The sequence below is a fragment of the Pelophylax lessonae genome, assembly GCF_965119305.1.
Source record: "Pelophylax lessonae genome assembly, chromosome: 10".
Taxonomy (NCBI): domain Eukaryota; kingdom Metazoa; phylum Chordata; class Amphibia; order Anura; family Ranidae; genus Pelophylax; species Pelophylax lessonae.
The window spans coordinates 78,077,805-78,095,450 of record NC_138777.1 but is presented as its reverse complement, the minus strand read 5'-3'; the positions used below and the strand labels follow the sequence as shown (position 1 = coordinate 78,095,450).

The 17,646-nt window shown below is 40.7% G+C and overlaps 1 protein-coding gene across 1 annotated transcript in view; it reads left to right on the top strand.

Annotated features, from left to right (window-relative positions):
- Positions 1–13,911: 13,911 nt before the first annotated feature.
- The window catches only part of TH (tyrosine hydroxylase), a 113,506-nt gene continuing 109,771 nt past the window's right edge, over positions 13,912–17,646 (top strand). Inside the window, exon 1 of the mRNA XM_082271093.1 lies at positions 13,912–14,012. Within this exon, the coding sequence (XP_082127219.1) occupies positions 13,923–14,012 (90 nt within the window). The 5' untranslated portion in view covers positions 13,912–13,922. The remainder of the gene's footprint in view (positions 14,013–17,646) is intronic.

The following is a 17,646-nucleotide window of genomic DNA, read 5'->3' as shown; positions in this document are numbered from 1 at the left end:
CTCCTTTCTTTTAAAGAGTCCTATGGAGCCACCCATGCATGTAGGGACTAGAGTTGTGTCTCCCTACACTTTGTGCATCAATAGAAACACACAGCCCAATAGCCTAGCGTGGCAAGGCTCTACCTGCTCCTCCTTCCTTCCCCTGCCGTCTCTGGACTATTATACTGGCCCAGAGAATGCACTGTCCACTTTTGAAATTTTCCCTGTAAAGACTGGAAATTCAGGGAAGCAGGACTGAAAACGCAGGAGACAACAGCACTGAAAGTTGTAAACTGCAAGTGCTGGTGTAAGAATTGTAACAACTAGTTTACCAGGGAACATTTATTTTTACCATGCTCAATGTATTAGTGTTACTAAACCCACAACAGTAAAATCAGTCTGTATATGTAGTAAAGCATGCTTGTTATACTCACTGTGGAACCTAAGGGGTTAATCCTCTGCATTCTGGGAAAAAAGGCTGTTTGATCATGTCTTCTCTGATCCTCCCCTTCTTCCACAGTCCACAGTCCATCTCCTGATAAGACAATATTTTCAGTCATGCTACACATGCTCAGTTTGGTGTGTATTGCTAGAGAGTTTTTTTTTTCTTGGGAGAGTGCATATGATCAGCACAGGGCCAATCGGCACTATCCAGACAGAGGGTCAGGGGTCCTGCAGCCTTAAAGGACAGTAAGAGAAGAAATAAAACTCCTCCAACAAGCTTTAACCAGACACTGTTAGAAGTCACAAGACTGCTATATACTGCTGATGGGAAAAGGTATTTAGCAGTTTATATTTACTGAAATAATTGCACTTCAATGCTCTGTGTACCGTGGGAGACCAGATATAGTGAATGCAGGCTTCTGGGTTTATTAACACTTTAAGCTAAAAAATGCTCAGGGTTTAATACTACTTTAATGCAGCTTGATCATTATGAGTTTGCCAAAGGTGTGCATGGCCTATCGCATTAGATGACGTCATCTGTGACATGAGGGGGCGGGGTCTCCTGATGATGTCACCTGGTGGCCACGCCCACAATGGCTATATAACAAGCTGCAGAGACCGGAGACCAGCATAATCACCGGAGACATCGTCTGAGGAGGACCGGAGGAAGAAGAAGAGCCGAGGGCAAAAGAGCAGAAGAGCGGACAGCAAAAGAGCAGAAGATCAGAAGAGCGGAAGGGGAGAAGAGCAGAAGAGCGGAGAAGACCAGAGCGGAGAAGACCGGATGAAGATTTTTAATAAACTTTACAAAACGTCTCCTGTCATTATTTACATACACTGCCTTTTATGGGGTGAATGGGTAGGAGTACAGTGTACCTCATACCCATTCACATAGGGAGGGGGTCCGGGATCTGGGGGGCCACCCTTGTTAAAGGGGGCTTCCAGATACCGAGAAGCCCCCTGCCCGCAGACCCCCACAGCCACCGGCCAGGGTTGTGGGGATGAGGCCCTTGTCCTTATCAACATGGGGGCAAGGTGCTTTGGGGTGGGGGGTGCAGAGTTCCCCCTGCCCCAAAGCACCAACACCCCCCCATGTTGAGGGCATGTGGCCTGGTATGGTCCAGGGGGGGTGGGGCCGCTAGCTCGTCCCCTCCCCCTTCCTGCCCTACCGGGCTGCATGCTCGGATAAGGGTCTGGTATGGATTTTGGGGGGACCCCACACCGTTTTTTCAGCGTGGGGCTGAGTTCCCCCTCAAGATTCTCACAGCGCAAGTCACACCGCAAGTCGGATCATCCTGATCCATAGGGAACCATTGATTTTGAATGGAAGAAAAAAAAAACGTAGAACGTGGCTGAATGTACTTCATCGCGTTCGGTCCCGTTTTTGCGTTTGAAATGGCGGGAAACACACGTTCGAACGCAAATAATTGCGTTCCAAAAAACGTCCCCGAACTCAACTGCCTGCAAATGACTGTAAACGACCCTGTGTACATGGACAGATAAGATAACATAGAGGAGGGTTCAGGGGCTTCTGAAAAAAACACCCAACTGCTCCTAAACGGCCATTTACAACGTCCCGTGTACATGGAGCCTAACTGACCAATGCACAGTCATGCGACGCTGTACCCAAATACAATTGATGTCCCTTTTTTCCCACAAATAGAGCTTTCTTTTGGTGGTATTTGATCACCTCTGCGCTTTTTATTTTTGTGCTATAACCAAAAAAAGGCCGACAATTTAAAAAAAAAAAAACAACAACATATTTTAGGCTGGGTTTTCACCTATGTGAATTGGATATGGGTTTCCCCGCATCCAATTCGCATGACAGGAGATTGTGACCAGCTCTCAATGGAGCCGGTTTCCATACTGGGGCAGCCGTGGCGCGCGCTGGAAAAGGGTCCTGTGTGTCTTCTGGTCTATTTCAGGTCCGAATTCAGCCAAAAAATTAGACCTGATTCGCATCTGAAATGGAGAACAGAGAAGCACTGGACAACCTGCTGTGAGCCGCAGCTAGAGTGATCTCAGCCTTACTTTCTGCGATAGATTTAGGCCAATATGTATTTTGCTACATTTTTTTTGGTAAAAAATAAGCATATATTAATTGGTTTGCACAAAAGTTATACCATCTACAAACTATGGGATATATTTATCCAATTTTTGTTCTTTTTTTTTTTCTTGTAATGGCAGTGATCAGCCACTATCGGACACTAACTAACACTTTCGGGGGACCAGTGACACTAATACAGTGATCAGTGCTAAAAAATATGCACTGTCACTGTACTATTGACACTGGCTAGGAAGGGGTTTAACATATTGGGCGATCAAAGGGTTAACTGTGTGCCTAGCCAGTGTTTTCTAACAGTGTGGGAGGTGCTATTGCTACGGGAAGGCACTGATCCATATTTCTGTTATGCAGGAACACAGGATCAATGCCTTCCCTACTAACAGAATGGTGATCTGCCTTGTTTACCAAATGATCAGTCGGTGCCAGCGGACATTGGATCCATGGGACCTGCTGATCAGCTCCCGCTGGGATCCGGCAGGCACTTGCGCCCGATACCCGGAAGTGCTATAGGGCGGTCGATGAGTGGCTAATGCCCTGCCGCCTAAACCCAACACAAATTGACAAATAAAAAACCTGAGTGTAAATGTGCACACAAAGGGGCAGGATGCCGTTCAACTGATCCAATGCTTATGGGAGTGTATGGCCTCAGCCAGCACTGCTCCACCGGGCTACGTCTTAGTCATATAGGTGGGGAATACGAGCAGGACAAAAGTTTATAAGTGCATCATTGGCTGTGAATAAAAGAGGAAAATATTTGTGTAATCAGTGTGAAAAAAAGAATGTATGTAATTTGGGAGTTACTGAATGCAACAAATGGAAAGTAACAAAAATAATCAAGGAAAATGATAACAATGAATGAAAAATAAGAAAAAGATAAAAAAGAATAATAAGCAATGAAAAATAAAAAAAGTATTACAAATAAAAATTATTATGATTTCCTTGAAGAGAAGGAAGATGACAATGCTAGTAAAAAAAAAAAAAAAAATGCTAAAATGAAATATAAAAAAAGAAAGACAATAATAAATTAATAATATTTTTTAATAAATATGCACATAGTTATGAATCCCACCTTATTTTTAGTTTTGGATAGAGCAGGGAATTGTTAAACTCCTGACAGTTTATTTTCAGTCTCCCCTTGTGGAGGTTTCTCTTCAATTTCTGACCTTTGAGATGAAATCTCTGCAAAGTGATAGGAATTCCCTCTTAGCCTGTTGTCACCAGTACAAGTGCCCCTATTGGAAGAGCTTCTCTCTATTCCTATTCTGGCCACAACTCAGATTTTTCTGGAGTTTTTCTTATTTTGTATATTACATTTACACAAGAGATTAGGGGCATACAATGCGATCCTGCTGCAAGAATCATGCGCAGTGTGCTTTCCCTCACCCTCAGCAACTGCTGCTATAGGATAGGGAGATTGTACTAAACATGCATAGTTTTGCAATGCAGAAGCAAGTGTAGGATACCCCTCAGAGAGCCACCGGTAGTTTGGGCTTATTTCCTCTCTTTAGTGCACACACAGCCAGGCACAGAGCATTTTCAGTAGTCTCTTTCTGGCTCAAGAAGCAGTCTATGGGTTTTTTTTACCCCAGAACTGTAGAATTTGAACTTGAACTTAAACAGCTTGAGGACCACTACATTTCTGGCTGCATTTCTCCAATTCTTTACAAAAGGCTGGTACTCCTTCAGCTGCACCTGTACTACACCAAATTGTGTATTGCACCCATTCTTGGCTGTACTGACACACTTCAGGATGTACCTTTCGCAGCAAAAGTTACACAGAATCTATGCTGCCTGTGATCAGTCTTCTTCCCATGCAGTGCTTAGGTCTTGTGCTCACTCAACCATGGAAATGTAACGGAACAGGGCACCCCTGAGCGGGTTCCTCCGTTGACAGATGCTCCTAGTGCTTCCAAGGGCTCCAAGCACTCCACCAGACACCGTAACCACTTCAGACCCAACGAACCGCCGCAGCTTGGTTAGGGTCTCGCAATCTCCTACCCACCCTGGACCTACGACGAGGCTCCAGGTTCCTGTGGGTGAACCTCCTTTCCCCAGAGAGTGCAGCAGAACAAGCTCTTACACAAGCTCTTACAAGAGCTCAGTGATTCTCTAAGGGAGTATGGAAGACCATAGCAATCCCTTGCAGCAGATTCCCCAATAAGAGACAGGACTCTAGATGAGGGTGAAGGAACTCTAGAACAACTTTATTGAACAAGACTTATATACAGAATTTGGAACATCCCGCCCCCAACAACTGCTTTCCTATTGGTCAATTGTAAAGTACCTGTGGTCCTCCTTCAGGTCCTCCTTAGCCATGCAAATGAGGACTTGAAAATGAGTCAGCAGGGATTGGTCCGATAGCTTGACAAGAAGGACTGCCATGAGCAATGAGACAGAAGCCCCCAGGGGGCAATCAATGTACACAATAGCCAGACACAGAACAATGGGAGGTCATTAGCACTTACAATGAGACAGGGCAATCCACATTCCCTCCCAATACACAAACAAAAGAAAAACCTTGCTGACATTGAAAGATATGTAATATACACAGCATTTAGGAATTACAGATTTCATGGCAAATGGGAATAAATTTTAATATTTCTATATGGAGATATTGCTGGCAAATATGAAGCAATCCAAACCATTACTTACCTGTCTTTAAATTCCAGTGAGGTTCAATACTGTCACACATGGGATTATCAGTTGTCTCCTTTCCGATATTCACTAGGCTCTTTCCTTTTGAGGTAGATGAATACTCACTCAGCCACTTGGACAACTTGGGCTCTCTCCCACAGCTTCCTTCCTAGCTCTCTCCTGACCCTTGGGATGTTCCTTGTTCAGGCCCCTCAGCTAAGCCTAGCTAGGACCCTCAATACCTTCTTCTGGCTCCTTCCCTGGCTTTTGCCCAGGAGGGCAATGCCCCTTAATAGGGGATCCCTCCTGGCTGGACCCTGGAATGCTGCCTTACTCCAACATGCTGCCATGCTGCTCAGGCTCATACTATTTATGGGCTCTTTCACCATCTTCTGGGCACACCTCTTCAGGGATTGGTGGAAGTCCTATAAATATTTAGATTGCAGCCTCTGCCGTCCCACCCATTATGTTCTGGAAACCTCCAGAGGGTTCCAGAATTTAGGGGAAAGTAGCAGAGCAGTAGCCTGTGAAAACCTGATTAGCCCTAAGCAATCAACCCCCTCTCCACTAATTACAGTGAAGCCAAACTAAGTTTACCTAATAACCTTACCTAAACCCAGGAGGGTGCTACACAAGCTTGCTGTTGTGATGTTGGGCACAAGCCGTTAATGTTTGGAGCATCCCTGAACTTTGGTAGGACACTGCTGATCACTCAGTAGAACTTAATTTGAAAACTTAATTATGGAACGTTTGTTAGATTTTCTAGTATTTAATAGGGTCATATGGACAATTCTTTTTGATCAAAAAAATATTGAAGCAGGATGGAACATTTTTCTCAAACAAATTAAATCCTAACTGTGAATATGGTTCTCGTTTTTAAAAATAACTATTTATTCCAAATTGAATTTTAAAAGCAAAATACATTTTGAATGACATTCATTGAGTCTCTGATTGCATTACCAAATGTACTGACGAGATTTTTTATACAAACTTTTGTACAAAAATCTACCAGTTTATGACCAGCTTTATTTACTTGCTGACAGTTAGATAATTGCCAACAAATAGATAAAGTATTTACATATTCTGAACAAACAGTAAAAACACTTTGAGGGCTCATTCACATCAGAATTCAGTACAGGAATCCCATATTTACATACTTAAATAGTCGTTGAGGTTGAATAAAGACAACAGTCCATCCAGTTCAACCTGTGAAGGTGTGTGTGTGTCAGTGACGTGATCATTTCCCATAACCCTGAATGTTGTGATCTGTGAGATGCAAGTCCAAGAGTCTTTTAAAAGTAGCCATATTCCCTGCAGTTACCACAAATTGTTGAAGAGAGTTCCACATTCTAACCGCCCTAACAGTGAAGAACCCCTTACGCAGTTTAAGGTTAAACCGACTCTCCTCTAATCTCATTGTGTGGCCACATGTCCTCTTGCACTCCTTGAGACTAAATACTTTTTTTCCTATGCTGGAATCACCATTGAGGTATTTGTAAATCGCTATCATGTCCCCTCTCAGGTGTCTCCTCTCCAAGAAGAATAAATTAGGCTCTTGTAACCGCTCCTCATAATTAAGGTCCTCCAATCCCCTAATTAGTTTAGTTGCCCTTCTTTGGACTCTCTCCAGTTCCAGCACATCCCTTTTGAGGATTGGTGACCAGAACTTGACAGAATACTCCAGATGTGGCCGGACCAGGGTTTAATAAAGTGGCAGGATTATAGCTTTATCTCTGGAATATATTCCCTTCCTTATGCATGCTAATATTCTGCCGGCTATGGCAGCTGCAGCTTGACATTGAATGCTATTGCTTAGTCTATCTTATACTGGAACCCCCAAATCTTTCTCCATCCTGGATTCCCCCAGAAAGTCAATTACGGAGTGCTTTAACTCCCCTGGTTCTGTTTTTTTTTTTTTTGTCAAAAGTAAGATAGAAGAAGACTAAAAGTTAAAAATACAGACAGTTAAAAATAGGAAAATAATAGAATAATAGGAAAAAAAAATGTGAAGCAATATGTAAGTAAATGAAAAAAAAAAACAAAAACAAAACACAATTGAATAACACTAAAATAAATAAATAAACAAAATATAACTCTCAAAAAATGCACCCTTTTATTAAACATAACTACCTGAACGTAACCAAAAAATATTGTATATTTTTCCCCTGAGCAGCTTAATGAGTAAAATTTTTCTGATCATCCTTCCTCACCAGTAAGTATAATATCTGTTTGACTGGAACCATCTTTTAAACAGAAAATTTCGAGTAATATTCTGGAACAAACAGATTTAATTTTACTTTCTACAATATACACTATATTACAGAAAGTATTTCACATTGAACGTGCTTTATAAATACCTGTATGAATCAATTTATTGTTTATCTTTCAAATACTTCTAAATTTTATATAGTATTCAGTGTTTTTTTTAGGCAGGTGTCCCAATACTTTGGGTAATATAGTGTATATAGCATTCTCTGCAATATTGTATAGTTTTGCAATTAAAATTGCTGTCCCTGGTATTTTTAGCCTTATTCACAGTTTAAAAAAAGGATGTTCTGCTTATTGAAAGTCCAGAAGATTATTGCTTGGCTGCAGAGCTGACCCTCTGCAGTAAAGGAAAGCTATGTTTTCCAGCAGTTGTGCCCTATCATTATGGGCTATTAAAAGTATTTTTGTGAATGAAAGGAGTCATGACGGCAAAAAAGCCACCAAGGCAAAGCGGTGTTAATTACTGTGTTTGACAAAGTCTAATTACTGAAAGAAACAGCAGAGGGAGAAGGAGGAGGCACGGATGGGGAACAGAGATTAGGCAAAAAGAAAGAGCACCAAGCTTAAATAAGAAATATTAAAAGTTGATGTTTACTAGTGAATAAGATGATAAAATAAAACATGAGAAATACAATACCAGCAAACAACAGTGAGATTATTTAATTTGGCGGCGCAAACATCAATGGTCATCTCAGTTGTGCAGTAACTTACAGCAAACATCAGTTTTCAGGTCCAAAAAGTAACACCCTCTAATAATGAGGACCAACGATAATGTAATATAGAGGGCACTGGTAGGAATGTAACAACTGACTGTGTATATCAGCCTTTCTCAACCTTTTCAACACAGAGGAACCCTTGAAACAAATTTCGGGTCTTGGGGAGCCCCTGTTAAAAATTAAAATTCTACAATTCATGACACATTGGTGTGACAGTCAGTGGGAAGAATGCTCCTTACTCTTGATATCATTGGGAAGAATTACCCCCTACAAATAGCTAAAAGGAACAATGGTGTTATTGGGAACTTATCTGAGAGGCAGAAATTGACCATTTCTCAAGGAACCTTGCTGCACGGGTGTTGGCTCGCTCCATACCGTTACCGGTGTCTCTGAGCTGCTTCTCCTCACACTAGGATGCTATCCCACCGCTTGCCACCAATGTAACGGAACAGGGCACCCCTGAGCGGGTACCTCCGTTGACAGATGCTCCTAGTGCTTTCCAAGGGCTCCAAGCACTCCACCAGACACCGTAACCACTTCAGACCCAACGAACCGCCGCAGCTTGGTTAGGGTCTCGCAATCTCCTACCCACCCTGGACCTACGACAAGGCTCCAGGTTCCTGTGGGTGAACCTCCTTTCCCCAGAGAGTGCAGCAGAACAAGCTCTTACACAAGCTCTTACAAGAGCTCAGTGATTCTCTAAGGGAGTATGGAAGACCATAGCAATCCCTTGCAGCAGATTACTGAAAGAAACAGCAGAGGGAGAAGGAGGAGGCACGGATGGGGAACAGAGATTAGGCAAAAAGAAAGAGCACCAAGCTTAAATAAGAAATATTAAAAGTTGATGTTTACTAGTGAATAAGATGATAAAATAAAACATGAGAAATACAATACCAGCAAACAACAGTGAGATTATTTAATTTGGCGGCGCAAACATCAATGGTCATCTCAGTTGTGCAGTAACTTACAGCAAACATCAGTTTTCAGGTCCAAAAAGTAACACCCTCTAATAATGAGGACCAACGATAATGTAATATAGAGGGCACTGGTAGGAATGTAACAACTGACTGTGTATATCAGCCTTTCTCAACCTTTTCAACACAGAGGAACCCTTGAAACAAATTTCGGGTCTTGGGGAGCCCCTGTTAAAAATTAAAATTCTACAATTCATGACACATTGGTGTGACAGTCAGTGGGAAGAATGCTCCTTACTCTTGATATCATTGGGAAGAATTACCCCCTACAAATAGCTAAAAGGAACAATGGTGTTATTGGGAACTTATCTGAGAGGCAGAAATTGACCATTTCTCAAGGAACCTTGCTGCACGGGTGTTGGCTCGCTCCATACCGTTACCGGTGTCTCTGAGCTGCTTCTCCTCACACTAGGATGCTATCCCACCGCTTGCCACCAATGTAACGGAACAGGGCACCCCTGGGCGGGTACCTCCCTAGCAACCTTAGGAGGTACCCTGGTTGAGAAACCCTGGTGTATACAGTGATCGTGAACGACAACACTTACCATTAGAAGGTTGCCTGCATTTATGCCATCATATGTAAATCAGCATTCCTAAGGGACCTAAAGGAGAGGAATGAAATAATAAGAACTAATTAGGATTAAGTAAAGTCAGTGGCGTAGCGTGGGGGATGCTGAGGGGGCCACTCGCACCGGGCGCAACATTTAGGGGGGCGCATCCCACGCCCGCCATCCGCAGGATCATAGTGTCCCTTTAAACAGGTAGGTCAGTGTAGTGGTCAGGTAGGTCTGAGTAGTGGTCAGGTAGGTCTGTGTAGTGGTCAAGTAGTAGGTGTCAGTATAGTAATTAGGTAGCTCAGTGTAGTGATCCGGTAGGTCAGAGTAGGTGTCTGTGTAGTGGTCAGGTAGGTCAGTGTAGGTGTCAGTATAGAATATTGGTAGGTCAGTGTAGTGATCAGGTTGGTTAGTGCAGGAATAAGGTAGGTCTCTGTAGTTGTCTGTGTAGTGGTCAGGTAGGTCAGTGTAGGTGTCAGTATAGTAATCAGGTAGGTCAGTGTAGGAATAAGGTAGGTCTCTGTAGTGGTCAGGTAGATCAGTGTAGGTGTCAGTATAGTAATCAGGTAGGTCAGTGTAGGTGTCAGTATAGTAATCAGGTAGATCAGTGTAGTGATCAGGTAGGTCTGTGTAGTGGTCAGGTAGGTCTGTGTAGGTGTCCATATAGTAATCAGGTAGGTCAGTGTAGGAATAAGGTAGGTTTCTGTAGTGGTCAGCTAGGTCAGTGTAGTGATCAGGTTGGTTAGTGCAGGAATAAGGTAGGTCTCTGTAGTTGTCTGTGTAGTGGTCAGGTAGGTCAGTGTAGGTGTCAATATAGTAATCAGGTAGGTCAGTGTAGGAATAAGGTAGGTCTCTGTAGTGGTCAGGTAGATCAGTGTAGGTGTCAGTATAGTAATCAGGTAGGTCAGTGTAGGTGTCAGTATAGTAATCAGGTAGATCAGTGTAGTGGTCAGGTAGGTCTGTGTAGTGGTCAGGTAGGTCTGTGTAGGTGTCCATATAGTAATCAGGTAGGTCAGTGTAGGAATAAGGTAGGTTTCTGTAGTGGTCAGCTAGGTCAGTGTAGGTGTCAGTGTAGTGGCCTGTGTAATGGTCTAGTAGGTTTGTGTAGAGGGGCGCAAATTACTTACCTTGCCCCGGGCGCTAACAACCCACGCTACGCCACTGAGTAAACTTTTATAAACAGTCTAATGGGGACATCAGTTGCTATTTGTATTTACAATGGACAGCTTCCTCAATACAGGAGCTGCTGTCAGAGTTCCAGATTAGGGATGGCCGAACTGCGCTGGGTTTGGTTCAAACAGGGTTAAAGGAACTTCAAAGAAGTTCTTCTAATTAATTGGTTGTCACAGTAATCCCAAAGTACAGACCTATATGGTCAAATGATGTCATTTGGGAGACCCTACATTCTTAACAATCATTGACAGCAGGAAGCTGTCATGGATTATAGCGCAAGTAATAGAACTATTATGCATGAAGTTCAACTGATGCTGAATGGGAAACTGTTGGGGAGATCGTCTAAATGTCCAAACAGCCAAAGTTTGCTATAAACCTAACGCTACAGATTATAACCTGACAGCATCATGTATGAGGAGCCATTGTCAACCTACCTGCCTCTGTGTAATCAGATTTGGAACTGATTGGTGGTATTGAGGCAATATGGGTATACGCAGTTGCAATAAACTCCTTCCTTAGACAACTCACATCACAGACACTGTGCACAGAGCCAATCTGAGTGTCCGAGTGCCTTGTGATCACTGTGATGACCAATCGCAGTGATCACAAATGTAAACAGTAAACTGTTGGAGAGCCCACTTCTTCCTTATACAATGAAGAAACCATTCATTCAATTGATCATTCATTAATTCCAGATCAGTGGCAGATATTGGAGGTTGTGGGATTGTTTTTAACCCTTTTACCCCCCCCCCCCCCCATGGGAGTTACCCCCTCCTATATATTTATTTGATTAATTACAGGTATTTATATAGTGCTGACAATTTATTCTGTGCATGTTATACATTACCATCAGTCCCTGCCCCAAAGGAGCAAAAAATCTAAGGTCCCTATCTCACATGCACATATACAAGGACCAATTTAGACAGGAGCTAATTAACCCAGCAGCATGTCTTCGAAATGTGGGAGAAAACAGAAGGACCTGGAGGAAATCCACACAATTATTCGAGAACATGCAAACTCCATGCAGTAGTGTCCTGGGATTTAAACCCAAGCACGTGCCCTTCACCTTCCTTTACCTGTACATCTGTAGAATAATTCCTTCATCTCCATCCTTGCACTGTATGTGACATGTACATTAGACCCTTAATCCCCCCCCCCTTTCCCCCCTCGTGTATGTTTAAAAGTGGAACTTCACTCTCCCAGCTAAGATTGATCATTTTTAATCCTCATGCTGCTAGCATTGGTAAATAGATATGGAAAAATATTTAGTTGTTTTAAACTTTTTTTTAACATTTCTGTAGTTACTTCCTTGTTTCTTGCCTAGGCAAATTATGTCATACATCTCTGGAGTTTTTAGGAGGGGAGGAGAGGAGGGGTTTTCTCAGCAAAGCACACTCTTTTACATGCATGCTTGAGGTAAGGGAGGATGGATTCTAGGAAGTAAATGCTGCATGAATCATCTGCTCCTACTCAAGATGGCCACGGACAGTAATGCTAAGGTGGGGGGGGGGGTTTCAAAGTGATTTTTCAACAAAATAAAGCTTAGAGACAAGGATGGATAGGGGAGCTTGCTTTGAATATCAAAAATGAATTAAATAGTATTTTTGCTTTGGGGTTCTCAGACGAGGTGAAGGTCTGGTTTAATGTATCTAGTGTACCATTACCAAGCCCCATGTTTACCCCTCTCAATATGTTTCTTAATTAACAAAAAAATGTGGCAATAATTAAGATCACTGTGGCTTTCCTACTGCCCAATGAGTAGACGTAGACATAGTATCATTTTTGGGCTTATTAGACACTCTTTGCATTTTTATTTGATATCTTTTATAACAGAAAGTAGGAGAAACAGTTTTCTTTATTCATTTTTGTTCCTTTTACCATTATATATTTAAAAAACCCTATGGCTATTAAATCTCACCAAAAGAAAGCACTATCTGTCGAAAGAAATCATCTTATAAAGAACATGGGTATCACATCCTAACGTTAAACAGAAATGACTAAAGGAGCAAAATAAACTGGCATTTAATGTTTCCAAGGATTACAACCAAATTCATATAAAAAAAATAATAATTTTAATAATATGATTTAAGAAAAGAAATGAGAACTCAAAAGGTTCCTTATTCTGCATTTTCAAGAAACGCATAGAAGAGTAAGGATCCCTCTGGCCACTTTATCATCAGTACTTCAATAAAGTGTATAGGTGCAAAACTTGATGTTGTTGATTAAATATGAGAATCACCTACTAAATGCTAAAAGATAATGCACATTAGACTGGAATATATATGTGGGGGAGGCACTCTGATGACTTTTATTTTTTGTTCTCTTTTATTTATATTATTAAAAGAATTCTGTATTTTGATATTAATTTTTGTGTAATCCTTGGGTACTTTAGCAGCCCATTTATTTTTCTATTTTGGTCTTATATAAAAAAAAAAAATAATAAAATAATAATAATATAAAGATCATTTGGGGTCATAAATAATAATATAAAGATCATTTGGGTACAGTGTTGCATGACACTGTTCACTTTAATGAAGAGGTATTACAGGCTAGTACTAAAGTGGTAAGTTCCTGATCCAGAACAAGCATGCAGAAATTACTGAAGCTGTAGGTTCAACATAACAACCAGACAACAAGCATTATCATAATAGTTTTTTTTTGTAAAAGCTGCATTTATAGATTTACACATCCGGTAGGGGTTTTTCTTTGCTAGATGAACTATGCCATGGAATAGTGGTGCAATTGTACAGATACTTGTAGTTCAATGTGTTTGTCCATATACTGATTTGCAGTGTATTAGTAGAGGTGTAGTGCAAATGAGGATTCATCTGTGCTTACATAGGGCGAGGGCATATCTACACTTCTTTGAAGTTGGCAGGAGGAATGATCTGCAAAGCTGTTTTTAAGGGATAATCTGCAGAGATCAGACAGAAATGTTAGGCAAAGCGAGATACTCTGCAGGTTGCACTAGGTATGGAAGAGATGTGCTAGATAGAGGACCAGTGTCCAGCCTCCTCCCTCAGGCTTGTGGTGGGGGGAAGCGGTGACGTCAGACTGGCTCTATAAAGCTGGGGCTGGGAGCAGGTGCACACAAGTCACTTCTAAAAGAGTAGTGATGCCGACACCAAATATCTCCGGATCTGCTGGGAAAAGCTTCAGAAGGGCTGTTTCTGAACTCGACCCTAAACAAGCCGAAGCCATTCTGGTAAGGGGGCTTATTAACTGTAAGCTCTGCTGCTTTCTGTTCTATGCAGTAGACAGCTGTATCTCACACCTACACCGGTGGATACTTTATAGACCAGACCTGATGTACATGCTTGCTAATTTTCTGTGATACTCATCTTTATGCTGTTTAAGTGGTTCATTCATCTAGTTACCTTTAGTAAAATTGAAAGAGATCATTGAATTGAAAAAAAAAAAAAAAAGAACATAACAGATGCTTAAAAAGTGTTTTGCATTGAAAACTAAGTAAAAGTGGAGCAAGGATTCAGCACTACCAGTCAGGTTATTTATTTTTTATTTTTTTGCTGCACTCTTGCTCAAGTTTTTTTTTTTTTTTTTTTATTCTGCACTACAGAAACATTTACATTATTTAGCATCTGCTGAATTTATTTCCTTTGCTTTGCATTTCATTTTATATTATTTTTTCCAATATCCCCATTTATTTTTTTATTTTTTTTATCATTAGTTATTTATTGGGTTTTAAGAACAAACAAACAACAAACTAACTGCCGATTTTTTAAATTCTTTTTTATGTTGATTAAAAAAATACAATTAGCAATTGTTTATAATTAATATTGACCAATTTAAAATTATTTAATTTATTAGTAATGATATCTCTATAGTTTATTCGGAAGTATATAAAGCATTGATAATGTGTAAAGTGTTGTAACCCTTTCAGTTTATGTTCAACCATTCAGCTTTATGTCAACTGTTGCTAAATCAATGAATGATCATTACTGATTGGTTGCTATGGGTTTTTGCATTTTGCATATCATGTTTGCTCTTTCCCCTGGTATTTGAAATGAGCCCACTTATGTTTTAGTTTCAGAGAATTAGAAATTTTAATAATTTAGAGAACATTATTGTGGTATAATATGAGACTGTGGATATAAATTGTGCTTGATGATAATAAGAAAACAATATCACAGGGATAAAAAATATTGGAAATGAACATTGATAGTTAAATCACGGACAGAGAAAGATGCAATAACTTCCATCTGTTATGAAAGAATCACCAGTCATTCTCTAGAGCCACTGATTAAAGTCACTCCAAATATTACACTATTATACAACATAACTTAAGCTGGCCATACACAAACAGAATTTCATTTTTTTTTTTTTAGAACACCGGTCAATTTTGTAATAGTAATTGAGCTTAAACCATAGCGATAAAAAAAATTTGAAGGAGCAGGATGGACAATTTTTCTCAAACTAACAAAATTCTAAGTGTGAATGTGTTATTTGTTCAGGAAAATTCATATATATTGTAATGAAATCTGTTTAATACACCTGGGATTCCATTTAAGCAGTTGGTCTGGGTGAAATTTTAAGGTCTTTTAAATAATATTAGTGATTGCAGGAAAGGATGTAACAATCTTTCCGAATTTCCGCACAAATGTTTGAATGAAAATCTAAATGTGTATGAACAGCTTTAGTACAAGCAACAGGAATGAGGAATAAATAAAAGTAACGTACAGTAACCATTCCGAAATGATCAGCCTACAGCAGTGTTAATTTTGGCAGCAAATTTCAATTTAGTTTTAGTCTTAGTCTTAGGACTAAAATTGCATTTTAGTTTTAGTCCCATATTAGTCTTCTGCAAGTGTTTTAGTTTTAGTCGTATTTAGTCGACTAAAACTCCAGTAAATTTTAGTCGACTAAAACGTCCTACATTTTAGTCGACTAAAACGTCCTACATTTTAGTCGACTAAAACGTCCTACATTTTAGTCGACTAAAACGTCCTACATTTTAGTTGACTAAAACTAATTTTAGTTATCTATAATCGAATGGGTGTAGTTCAATTGTAATTTGTAATGCATTATTTAAGCATTTCTCTACAATTTCCAAACTCATTATATACTACTGCTGGTCCTGGACTGAAAAATCTAATATGTTATTATTTATGGTATTAAGCTTTGAGCATGCACCAGTGTTAATTTTGGCAGCAAATTTCGATTTAGTTTTAGTTATAGTCTTTTGACTAAAATGCCATTTTAGTTTTAGTCATATTTTAGTCTTAAGACTAAAATGCCATTTTAGTTTTAGTCGAATTTCAGTCGACTAAAATTATGTTAATTTAGTCGACAAAAACGTTTTAGTCGGTTTTAGTCGACTAAATTAACACTGGCCTACAGCAGAGTAATGGCAGGTTGCTATGAGTTATTGTACCTTGTTCATTTCACATTTTTCTCGAATTCTTTGTATCTTTTTAGAGATGACAGCTTAAGTGTCCATTCACACTAGTACGACTTGTCAGGCGACTTGGTCAGCCTGACATGTCACGCACTGTTGCGGTCCATTGACTGGTACAGGAGCCGTTCTAATAGGAGCGACACAAGTCGCTCCGACTTAGAAAAAGGGTCCTGTACTACTTCAGGGCGACCTGGAGCGACTTGCATATACATTCCTTTTATGAAGTCCGTGCAAGTCGTGCCGAAGTCACGCTGCACGCGACTTCACAGGTCGCCCCCGAAGTCGTGCCGCTGCAGTGTGAACCGGCACTTAGAGTTATATGAATGATCTTTTACACACAAAAAAGCAGTAGTTAGATGACCAGACCTAAAGTGTATGTAAAGGCAAAACTATTTTTTAGTTTTAGGGTGGAAGAGTTAGGCTGGCCATACACGGTGCAAATTTCTTTCCTGCAACCATGGGTTGGGAAAGAAATTTGCACGATTCCCCCATCAACACAGACAGTGCTGACAGGGGAATCCCTCATGCCGAGCAATTGTCTGCTCCCGACAAAGGGAAGGAGGGGCGGGGGGAGCCACTAGAGATACTTATAGGAGAATCAAGCAGGCTGGTTGTAGCCAAGTTGAAGGATCGATCAACTTGGTACATTCAGCCCATTAATGGTTAGAATCTCAACCGGTTTCTGCTGAATTGGCTGAGATTTGAACCATGTATGGCTGGCCTTAGATCCTCTGTTGTGTTTTTATTTCTGCCCCTGCTGGTCACTGCTTTGTCCCAGTGACCATTGTCAGAAATTGATGCAAAATCAAAATTGTAACCAATGTAAGATGTGGTGGTGGGGGATCTTCTGATGGGCAAAAATGTTCCATTGATAGTTGTCCATAACTGACCCTACACTGATCAGAATTTCAACAGTTCGGCATGGACCTGCCAAACTTCGATCAGTCTGTGGCAGTTCACGCTTGACAGATGTCTACCATTTGATTGACTTCTGTTGAAGGGACATGTTGAAAAATATTTCTTGACCAGGAGCTACAACCACTGATCAGTGTATTCTGACAGCAGCGGATGCAGTTGTCAGAATATAATGTCCTGTCGCGCTGGGGGATGATTTCTCCATCTAACTTGTTTGTGTGGATGGAATAATCTGTTTTTTTTTTTTTTTTTTCGTTTAGCCCATTAATCTAATTTGTGTGGATGGAGGAATCTGTTCTACTGGCTGAAAAGAAAAACTAACAGAGTATGGCCAGCTTAAGAAGGGTAAGCCCAGGTTCACACTAGTGTGGGCTTGAAGTGGCGCTACTTCAGCACAACTTCAAAGCCGACTATCTGTGAAATTTAATGTGAGACTTGCCGACATCTCTGCAACTTAATTTAACAGATGCCAATGCAAATTGCACTGAAATCGCACAGAAATGGTGAA